Raw genomic sequence first — 11,530 nt, 5'->3', positions numbered from 1 at the left:
ATGGCAAAAATAGTTCCCATCAAATGCACTATTTGTGTAACATTTGGGGAAGTTTACAGTTCACTTTCAGTACCAGCAAATTAGTTAAATTTATTTCCAATGGTACATCATTAATCTTCCAAAGGGAAAAAAACACTACTGCAGTGGATCGAACAAGAGTCCGGGACAAAGTAATGTTGAGCTTCAGAGACAATTTATTTAAACTTGAATTAATTTACAGCAGTTTCACTGGAGAGGAAAAGGTTTTGAATGACATTTTAGCCACATTAAACCCACAGTCCTACTGTATCTACTGTATGTACAGGGAGGAGGATGCAGCTTGATAGTGCAGAAGGCACAGAGTTGGCTTAATACTTGCCATCTGTAAGCACTGCTAACATGTCAGAAAGGATAACAGGGTGAAATGGCAGCCTTACATTAGAGACTTGTGTGTTTTGCTTAATGTCAAGCCAAGAACACTGAGATGTTGCAACTTATGGCTTCACTGTGTTTACTCCCATCCTTTGAGATACAGTGGCATTGCAGCAAAACCACAACAGCAGCCATCCATTCCTTAAAAATCTATTCCACTCAAGAATCAGTGTCATCCGAGTTCCTTGCAGCTCAGAAGTCATAACGCGAGTATTGTATTTGGATTCGTTTCTGGAAAGCCGGCGTGTTTTACAGTATGCGGCAAATGAAACAAAGACAACTCAAATGACACAGGATAATGTTAAGGCATTTTGCTATTAGAGATGCAATTCTATCCAAAGATGAGAAAAGTAAAATCACACAAAGAGGGATGACGATTTGGCAATAACGTAGCATGCTTCATTCACACCTTCAACACCCAAATCAAAAAAATAAAATAAAATAAATAAGAGCACAAGTCCAACCATAAGCACACAGGAGCTAGCCATGATAATAAAAGCAACGGATCCATGCTCAAATATGGATACACCTCAAAATCAGAAAGATTCAATATGGAGGGGAAACCATAGGTATCATAACCACAAGGACCAAAACCCAACACCTTTCACTCATCCACCATCACACACACACACAGTGATTGATAAAATAATGTGGCAAGAAATTTGTTTATGCCACAAAAAGATTAAACTTATAAGATATGAATACCAGTCAACCTAACACAATTAAAGCCTTTCACACTGGATAAAACAAAACAAAGCTACATCACAGTTTAAAATCACTCAAAAGTCTTGCATCTCTGATTTAGATTATGCTTCATAAAAATATATAAAGTACATTCAACAGGTACATTAATTAAGGAACAAAATAACAGAGGTAAGTCAAATGTATCAGTAATTGCCATTTTCAAAAGTCACACATAACAGACATTACAGGCAGAATTAGATTATTTCCTCTTTAGTTTTCCTTTAAGACTGCAGGAAGATTTTATACTGCTTCACCTATGGGCAAAGACTGGATTGGAAAAATGTTCATACATTTTACATTTGTGAAGACAGCACAGTGGACAGTGCTTGATCACTCAGGATTTTAACATCAACAATAATCTTTACCCAATTACAATGCTGTTGTTTTTCCCCCCTTTGTTACAAACCTAATATGCATTGCAGTATATTTAGAATAAATGATTGTCAAAGTCAGTCATGCTCTCAAAATATTAATATATAACCATTAGAAGAGCAGAAATTTCATCCTTAAAGCTATAGTTAGAGCTTCAGTACAACACAATAAGAGCCATTCATGTGAAGACTTTTTATATGCAGGTCACTGGAGGTGAACCTGTTTTATTTCTGTGCCCAGTCAAGTCAGTATATGCACTGAATAAATCCCATTACCCTCACATGTACCCACATAGTCACCTGAAGCAAGACTTCAGAGAATCACAGTCTAAACCCGCCTTTATTCTAAATCCCCAAACTCCCTCACACACACACACACACACACTTGTACACCAAGCCAGTTTCTACACATTTTGTTGTACTACAAAATAATTTTAGGAGTCCAACTTGTTCCTTCAGCAGACAGTTTATGTGTTCGTAGACCCCCCCCCCCAAAAAGTGCAAGAAATCTGAAGATGTGCTAATTATGCAGACACTTGAACATGCATCTGACTGATTAGCTTAAAGTGAAAGCAAATGTAATTCAAACATACCATAAAATATGACATTTACTATAGGACAAAAATCACAAGCTTGATTTCAAACCACAGGCTCATCATACAGGAATAAAACAGAAGGAGAAGCATGGCTGTGGCAGAGGGGAATGACACAATGTTGGAAAGACAAAATGGTCTCCCGGCCTATTCTGAAACAAGTAACAGGGGAAACTTGATGTTATTTAATTCCGTAGAGACAGTTTATTTAGTTGAACTCTCAATCATACTAATTATGCAAAGCTCACTGTGAATGGACTTTATTCGGATAAGACTTTTGATCATATTGTTGAGATTGGTGCGGAGATGGGTGCTATATTTATTCTTTTCCCTGCTGAAGCCGCAGTGATGAGTGCTTACTGGTGACTTCATGAGAAATGTGTCACAAGCATCTCATCCTCAAGCAAATATCTCAAGCCGGGTACTGAAGCGTATTCAGTTCACTTCAACATATTGCGAGTGACTAAGCATCATGCTTTCTCATCATGGGAGATAAATCTTGTTTACAGATGGTTCTGAGACATTCAAACATTTACAACAAAGCCTAAATCTGTGATAAATGCCATAGAATGGTTTGAATAACCCAGCTCTATGTGCCTGATAAAATAAGACTGACTTTTCAAAAGGAAGCCTACATCATCCTTGCACCTGGCCTTCTGCATTGTTTGTGTACTGCATGTTCTGACATGGCACAAGGGGACTCAGGCAAAAATAATAAGATAAAAAGAAATTAAAGGTTCTGCACAGAGTATTAGAGGTCCTACAAATATTTACAACACAGATACAGGCACTTGTATATCTTTGGTTGGAGAAACCAACACTGCAAGATGAATGCATTTACAGAACCTTTTTGTGTCCCATTTTGCATTTCCAGCTTCACTAGGTAACTGGTACGTTTTATTTTTATTTCTTCTGTTTTGTTGAGTTTGTCCATGTTACAGATAAGTTCTGATATAGTTCTCCACTATCTTTTTAACTCTCCGACAGTGCCACCTGCAATAGAAGAAATGTCATTTAGTGTGACTTACAACCTCAGGACACAAATTAATGCATACAATAAACAATCCTCACACATATCACCAAAGGAGCAGTGAAATCACAGGAAGGCAAGAGAATAGAAAAGAGATTTCAAGTCTGATCAGATTCCCTCAGGTGATTAACTACTGAGTTTACAGTGCAGCATTACTGAGTCTATTCTTCAGTAAAAATAATTCAACACGAGACAGTTTTAAATACAGCAGGGCAAGAAGCAGTCAAACCAGAACTGTCACAGTGCGCTTTTATGAAGAACTACAGCACTTCAGCTTGGCTCCACCCTCTCCTGACTGGATCCAAAAACAGTACAATTTGCTGTGTTGTCCCTGCAGCAGAGCACTCAAACCCAACGCTTTGTCCTATTACGAGTCACTGAAACACTGACCTATCACTGAACTGGTATGAGTGGGCTGCTTGTACAGTGGCTGTGATTAAAAGTGATGCATGTCGCCAATGTCGTTGTCTGTATTGTGTTACAACATGCACAGACCATTGAGGACAATCTTCCTTTACCCCTGTGAGCAAGATGCTGCATGCACCTGGCAGAAGGATCATGAACAGCACAGTACTGTCCTTGCAGGGTTTATGGCTTTTGTGTAGGTTCCCAACAATACACCTCTTGTTTTAATCTATGAAGAGTAACAGGTACAATCTGCAAATACAGTATATTAACATGGGCAGGATTTATATGTGCTTTTTATATCTTAAGCCATAAGAAGTTAATGTGTCACAGTTGCAGGATATTAAAAATAAAGAAAGAGAGAAAGGGCTCTTATAAGTACGTGGGTGTTCACCTCAACAATAAACTGGACTGTTCAAACAACACTGATGAACTTTACAACAAAGGCCAGAGGAGACTGAAGTTGTCTGAAGTGCAGGGCACACTTTTGAGAACCTCCTTCCAGACAGTAGTGGAATCAGCCATCTTTTATGAAGTGGACTGCTGGGGCAGCAGCATCTCGACCATGGACAGGAGGAACTAGACCAAGTGGTCAAATGGGTCAGCTCTGTCCTGGGAGGTCGTGGACGACAGACTGATATTAGCCAAGCTAACAACCCTGCTGGAGAATGAGTCCCACTCCATGCATGAGACTGACAGCGCTGTGCAGCTCTGTCAGTAACAGACTATGGAATGTAAAACTGCAAACATTAATTATACCAGTGTGTAATATTAGCTTTTTTTATTATTACATTTATATTGCTAATACCTTGCCTGTTACTTTTTCTATTTTTATCACTGAGTGCCTTGTTTCTATCCATTTGCTGCTGTAGCTTTGTGAATTTCCCTGTTGTGGGAGTAATAAAGGTTCATCTCATTTAAAACAACCTTTATATATATATATATACACACAAACACACACACACACATATATATAATATAGTTTGAAAAATAAAAAAATATGCAGTAGGATTGGATATTTTGTTTGACCAGTCACCGGTCAGTAGAGGCTTGGCTGAAACTACCTGTTCACTTCATATAGCACTGCTGGTGTCTGCTGTACCTTCTCAGGGCAGAAGTCAGGGTTGGTTTGTCGTATTTTGCCAGGTCGACCTTTGATGACTGCATAGCAGAACATAGTGATGACCATGACAAACAGAAAGTAGCTAGTATGCATCAGATGTAGGTTGATGAGGGACCGGTCATCCTGGTAAGAAACATGTTAAAAAGAGGTAAATATCACAAGTTCACCGCTGGTTTTGTTACAACGAAAAGGCGATTTCTACATGTTCCTTGGACAAAATGGCCATAAAGTACTGTTAGCGTTTCTATAGCTATGCAGTTTATACCACCCTCCCTTGGGACCAACTTAATTATTACATGACTACAAGTCTTTTTAAAATAACTTCATGGCAATGTAATAAAAATTACTCTTTAATATACTTCGTTTCCACTCCATAAAGACTTTTTCAATATATTTTGAACATTATAGGCTAATTTGAACTGTGCAGTAAGGATGAGGGATAAAATAAAACCTTGAGAAATGTAACAATTTAGGCCCCCCTTAATCAAAATAGAGACAAAAGCAAGGAAAGTGAAACATCAAGTATCAGTCCATTTCTCTGTTATTTAAAAGGACGCCACTGCGTGTTATATGACGGTTTATCTGCAAGATGTGTTATCGTTACTGATTGCGTTCATGAAAGATACTGTTCGTATTATTGTTAGAACTTTGATTAATTTTATTGTAGCTGTTGAGGTGAATAGAGACAGAGGTTAAAGGTTCAGAAGGTGTCTTCAGTTAAGTTAGTATATACTTCTGTATGTGTTTTTCCTTTACAATGGGCTGGCCTTTTGTAGATGATGTCATAGGCTCTCTCCACCCACACACCATATATGGGTCATTCCACAAATACGGTGGAAGTGCTGTCACTTATCTATTTCACCTATCTATTTCAATTTAAAAATTGAAAAAGTATGTTAAGGTATAAAATGCTATATTAACACAAAGGTACACACTTCTAATCATTTAATCTCTCGCTGGAAAAATAGAAAATGGGAAATAAAGAATACTTCAGGGAAATGAATGAAGAATGAGGCTGATATTCTAGCTTCCATCTGAGAGATACCAACTAGTGATGATATTAGATACTTTAACCAGAAACTGTTAAATAAACATAATGACTGCTATCAGAAAACAAGGAGCTGGTGACTCACATCTGGAACAATGATAGTAAGCTTTGGGTTGAGTGCGTGGTACACCTTGCCAATGGCTCCTTTGTAACACCAGAAGGGGTTGTAGTCCTGACTGTACTTGGTATCTGAGTCACGGACTGTAGTGAATACCTTGTACCAAGATGTGGCATTGGTGTACGTCTCTGGCACACAGTGTGGCGGCTGCCTGCAAACCAAAACACACATTGTTGTTTGACTGGTGCCATAGAAATGTTCACATTATGTTGGTTATGGCAGTGACAGACAGCAGAAATGTTAAAGCTGTTGCTGGAGATCTTATTGCCTCATTTATATAATCACTTTCTGCTTCTGCATCAACTGGACAAGAATCATTTTATGTAATGTTCTGTACTAATCTGACTACTTAATTCACAGTGTCTTATTATCTGAAGTTTCACAGACCTGGGAAGTGGATAGACAAAGTGGTAGGAAAGCTAAAACTAACAAGGCTAGTCTATGCATATCAACAAAACCAACATATGGGAAACATTTATATATAATTAACTGCAATTTCATAGTTCTTATTCTATAAGGCAAAAGCAGCATCCATGGCAACTAATACTACATACTAAGACAGACACTAGAGTCTGACATTCATAGATGTTGTCCACTCTAAAACAGTGACAAACTGCCAATAATAAAATCTCCACGGATATCTGGGAGACTGGAATGACATGGAATGAACACTTATTCTCTATAGCTGCTAAAATTTGCTGGGAGCATTTGTCATTTCAGCTACAAATAATAAGCCTTTTGGTTCTATTACATGCAGCAAACAAGAACTATATTGAACTGCCATTGGACTTTAAGGGGAAAAAAATACTGCAAATTATTGTGTGAATAAATCTGACCAACTAATCAATTTGCCATCTGCTACTAAATGTAACAATGAGATTGAATAGTGGTGCAGACACCAAGTCAGTGAGTCAGTCTTAATTCCTGTAACAACATTAAATCACAACGATAATCAGAATATACAATATTTTGAAATGAAAAGAAGGAACAAAAACTGCTCAGCTTCTAGTACTGGTCATATGTTTTGCCTTCATACTCAGTCATACTCATTTTCCTTTCTCAGAGACCATAACACCAACTACTGTCACTGCTTAAATGCATTAAGTCGGTCAGCCAAAAGCAGACATTAAAAACACAGATACTGTAGACAGAGATATAAAGTGTCTCCCCATGAGTCAGGGAGGCAGTCCAACTCACACTGTGACTGGGAAGATATTGCTGGCCGCTGTTATAGTCATGCAAGTGCTGAACACCACCTGCTCACAGTGGCCGTGCAGTACACAGTCGTCTGAGTTCCAGGATACAGGCAGGGTGAAAGTGATGTTTATTTCTTCATGAGCTTCTCGGCCTAAACACAAAATATAATGACAGCAAAGAGAAAGTTTTTTTCCAACTCTTTAACCACAGAGTTGTTTTGGACGGCCTTATATTTTTTATGAAACCCAACAGAGTGCAATCCATATGCTTTTAACCTGCCTATCCACTCTCATGTAACTTTATGTTGACAAAACAAATGCAGCCAGCCATTGTTAAGCTAAAACCAAGAGAGGTGCCTCCTAGCAACGAGGCAATTATTAGAGCCTAGAAGAGTCTAAACAGCAGGCATACAACTCCCAAGCTAGGAACCAGGCGGAGGCACAGCAGCAATATTCAATGTTATACCAAGACACTCCCCTGATATGGAATGACAGACTGATGTTGTAGGCTTATTCAATATTTATCTAACTGTAAAGGGGATTAGTAGATTATTATTCAATGTGAGTGGTCCGACTCCTGGGTACGAGTGAGGAGAGATGGGTATATCCAGGAAACCATGCACGAGTCCCAAAGCAAAAGCATTTCTGCTTCTCATAAGAAAAGTCAAACAGCTGATAAGGACATGAAAAACATGACCTTTCTAGTAACTGAGAACTTGGGTCTTGGTAATAATTTTCTCTCTAAATTCCATTTGTGCCAAATATACCTGAAGGTTAGTTAGATGGAGAAGTAGATGTGAAAACCATAATTCAAGAAAAACACTTGTACACAAAAAAAAACAAAAAAAAACACAGGGTCTAAAATGCAGTATATTGCTGGGTAACGAAACAAAAGACATGCACTCACGTTCATATACTACGATACTTAAATACAACTTTTGGATTAATTTATAATTTATGTATAGTATAACTTAAGGAAAACTGAGTCGTAATTTTTCAAATCAAGTGGAACAGTGTGAAACAGGTTTGTGACGGATCATAATCTTGACATGGATGGCTCACAGAACACACATATACACGAGGACACGGATACACAGGAACAGTGGAATTAGCCACTTGACATTTTTACTGCAAACATTTTAGATACATTTTATGATCATTAGAATCTGTGGCCTTGACTTTGATGTACCTGCATCATGCATATTTTACCATGGGGACAAATAAAAACTTGCGACAATGCAAAAGAGAACCTACCAGATAGGCCAACTTGCTGCCCTAGCACTGTGGCATACAGGTGGGTAATATTGCGAGAGTATCCTCCAAAAGGGCGCTGGGGGTCCAGCGTGAGGGTGATGGGGACAGAGATGTTGATGGGACCGGAGTCCTCCAACAGGAGGGGAGCCTGGGTGCTGGGACGAGCCTGGCCACTGGTCACAACCATGTTCTCTGGTGTGGTTGACTCATTCATGCCATGCTTTATCGTTTCATTCTCTGATGCACAAAAGTCCAACTCATTAAAGCGCAGCAGAAAGGTGTTCCAGTCCTGAGAGAGAGTATGTATGTTTTATTTGTTAGACAGGACAGTAGGGTGCAATTAACCACAAGTCAAACTTTTTTTTTTTTTTTACACTTACTTTACACTTGAAATCTATTCAACCTTCCACATGTGGAACGCCATGCATAGAACTTCCCTTGTGATATTTAAGTTATGTACTGGCAGAATTCAATGTACATATTCCATATCCACTGGCATACAACAGCATCCATGTATGGCACTTCTACAGCCATTTTGATGCATATCTGCTTTTCAGTTCAGATCCACATGCAAAAGTTAATTTGCATGTATGCACCTTCTGTATCTGTACTGGAAGCTCACTACAGTATATACAGACCTGAACATACTGTAATTTCTGGACGATAAGCCAACACTTTTTTCACTTCATGGTAGGTACTTCATTGATCCCACAGTGGGGAAATTTCTGTGTTACAGCAGCAATAGAGAACAACCAACATAACACCATAAGAACAGAACTTCATAGAAACACGGGAAAGAACACAACGAGGGCACAGCTACTGTAACTTGCTGCCACTTTGGGCGGTGCATGTGTACGCAAGTACGTAGTAACAAAAAACACTTAGTCTTAAAATAAAAAGTTACATAAAGGCAACAAAGCATTAGGACTGATACACACAAGGGTTATAAAAGTAGAGTCATCAGAAGGTTACATTTTACACAGCACACATCACAACAGCGTAAAAAACTGCAGATGCCACCACAGAATCATAAAATGTCCGAAGGAGTGCCCCGCGCCCCCCAAAAGACCTCAGTCTCCTTAACAAGTGGCCCTTCCTGTACAGGGCATCTGTGTTGTTGGTCCAATCCACTTTATTGTTGAGGTGGACACTCAGGTATTTAAAGGTGTCCACAATCTCAATATCTGATCCCTGCAAGCTCACCGGCGTGAGTGCTGGTGATTTCTGCCGGGGGTCAATCACCATCTCTTTTGTCTTGCTGCTGTTCACACACTCTCATCATGGAAAACACATGACAAAATGCATATGATGCAGCTTTCAATTTAAAGGCGATCGATCTGGCTGTCGAAATATCTCATGTTACAACGTGATATTTCGCAGGTGTCCACCTGCGGCTATGTACAAACAGTTTTTTAATTTTAAATTTTGTGGGTGTGGCTTATATTCAGGTGTGCTCAATAGTCCGGAAATTACGGTACATGGTTCTCATATGACCTTTTGGTCTCCAGTTGTAGTTTTTACAATCATGTGGACATTAGGAGTTAGATGATGACAAATGCATTCTTGAGGCATAAAGCAGACCACTCACAAAGGTTTTAGTGACATTTAGCATTAGAAGCAACCACATTTTACTGGTATTTGAAAGAACTGAAGCAGCAGACCATGCAACTTCATCTCTTTTCAAGACCTATATGGGTGTTTCTCACCTCTGTCAACTCTGGAGACTTGATCTCCTTTATTTTGAAGAAATAACCGATAGTCAGGAAGGCGATGGCCACTGCACTGACACTGATCATAAAAATGACCAGGGGTGGACGGTTGTTGATGTAGCTTCTGAGGTTCTCTATAGGATTTAACAGGTACACCTGCATATGGGAAAAAGCACAATGTGCCAACATTTAAGCAATAACAACAATGGTAAATAATATGCTACAGACACATATACTTTAAATGATTCATGGTCTGCAATTGTGTATTCATTAGATAACTTTATGAAGTCACAGATCTGACCTGAACAATGTATAAGAGATGTTTAGGCCTAAAGTCTCAAAACCTGAGCATGTATTATGTAAACTTAAGATCTTCATAAAGTTATGCATTTAGTGCTAGGTATCAAGCTTCCAATACTTTTTTTTTTGGCATGGAGGGGGGGGGGGGCGAGGCGAGTCAATAAGAATTCAAAAGTCGACAGTTTGTTGAAGGAACGCGACTAACTAAACACAGGGGACTGCAACTCATGCTATAGGGCTTTTAATCATGTGCTGATCTGGGCTTCTTCCTTGAAAAAAACACCATCGTCAGGCAGGTGACAGAAGCGGTCAACCTCGTAGCAATACTCGCTAGCTAGCTAGCTAGCTGGCTGGCTGGCCTTTTGACAGATGTTCCAAAATGTGACAACAATGAGACAGACATGACATATTAAAAATCAAAATACATCTACGTTTACATTTAATGAAAGAAAGAAATCTGCAGTTCTCACCATTTTCTCTTTCTGTGCATGCGACAGATGTTAGCTGCAAAATTCGTGCCAGGAAAAGTTTAGCAAGGTAGCCTCACTGCGAAGCTACCCTGTATTGCTAGCTTGTTTGCTTTCCCGAAGCTAGTCCCTCCTGAATATACCACTGAAGAGTAGTAATCGGTGTTTAGTGGAGACAACCAGGCATTCCGCGTTAAAACCACCATATATACTTCTTCCCATTCTTTGAGCTATAGTTCACTGCAAGTTTGATGAGAAATCTCTCTTGCGTATAGTTTGGAATAACGTCAAGAATGAAGCCTCCCTGTTAATATCTTCTCTGCGTACCCGCACTGCGCAGTGAAATCAGCTTCAGCTTCTTCTTCATTTTCTTTAATCGTCATCCTTTTTTCTTCTTCCCTTTTATTTTTAACGGCATGAAACAATTACCGTTGTAGGTGCATTAGCGCTACCTTCTGCTTGGGAGTGTGGACGAGATGATTCAGTCCGATTAACTGTAGTCCTGTTTGTTTAATGAACTCAGAGACATCTTTATCGCTTAACTCCCTTAACAGATTCGTTGATTATTTAATATTAAGCTCCTGAAAGCTAGTGTTCCTTAGTTTTTCTTTCAAAAGTATTCATCTGATGCAACTGAGTGGACCAACAGGGCATGTGAAAACATGACAAAGCATCAAAAACAACAAAAACAACGCAAGTTGGAGATATAAGACAAGGAGGCATATCAATATTCTTATTCTTATAGTAGCCTAATATATTGT

At 39.0% G+C, this 11,530-nt stretch overlaps 3 protein-coding genes across 6 annotated transcripts in view; all 3 read right to left on the bottom strand.

Annotated features, from left to right (window-relative positions):
- Positions 1 to 11,530, bottom strand: part of rad51d (RAD51 paralog D) — a 477,561-nt gene that overhangs the window by 428,847 nt on the left and 37,184 nt on the right. The gene's annotated exons all lie outside the window — the stretch shown is intronic.
- doc2b (double C2-like domains, beta) overlaps positions 1 to 11,530 on the bottom strand; it is a 116,874-nt gene that overhangs the window by 104,172 nt on the left and 1,172 nt on the right. The gene's annotated exons all lie outside the window — the stretch shown is intronic.
- tmem248 (transmembrane protein 248) lies at positions 177 to 11,460 on the bottom strand. 2 transcript variants are annotated; one of them, XM_020598610.1, is made up of 7 exons: positions 10,773 to 11,460; positions 10,000 to 10,158; positions 8,294 to 8,582; positions 7,041 to 7,191; positions 5,811 to 5,994; positions 4,619 to 4,800; positions 177 to 3,112 (listed from the first exon to the last, which is right to left on the bottom strand). In XM_020598610.1, exons 1-7 carry the CDS (start codon positions 10,773 to 10,775, stop codon positions 3,055 to 3,057), a joined length of 1,026 nt encoding a protein of 341 aa, XP_020454266.1. In that variant the 5' UTR covers positions 10,776 to 11,460; the 3' UTR covers positions 177 to 3,054. The 2 variants fall into 2 exon arrangements, with proteins under 2 accessions (XP_020454266.1, XP_020454267.1); XM_020598611.1 differs by having other exon boundaries at positions 4,657 to 4,800; positions 10,773 to 11,458.

This window comes from Monopterus albus, unplaced genomic scaffold (genome assembly GCF_001952655.1).
Source record: "Monopterus albus unplaced genomic scaffold, M_albus_1.0 scaffold38.1, whole genome shotgun sequence".
In the NCBI taxonomy this organism is placed as follows: Eukaryota; Metazoa; Chordata; class Actinopteri; order Synbranchiformes; family Synbranchidae; genus Monopterus; species Monopterus albus.
Note: the sequence above shows the minus strand (reverse complement) of the source record. Positions and strands in the feature narration are given on the sequence as shown.

Excerpts from the sequence above, each read along its gene's own strand:
- tmem248 (XM_020598610.1), bottom strand. Across the intron at positions 8,583-9,999 it reads AGTCTCCAGAGTTGACAGAG|GACTGGAACACCTTTCTGCT; the intron begins GTGAGAAACACC and ends ACTCTCTCTCAG. Across the intron at positions 7,192-8,293 it reads GCAGCAAGTTGGCCTATCTG|GCCGAGAAGCTCATGAAGAA; the intron begins GTAGGTTCTCTT and ends TTTTGTGTTTAG.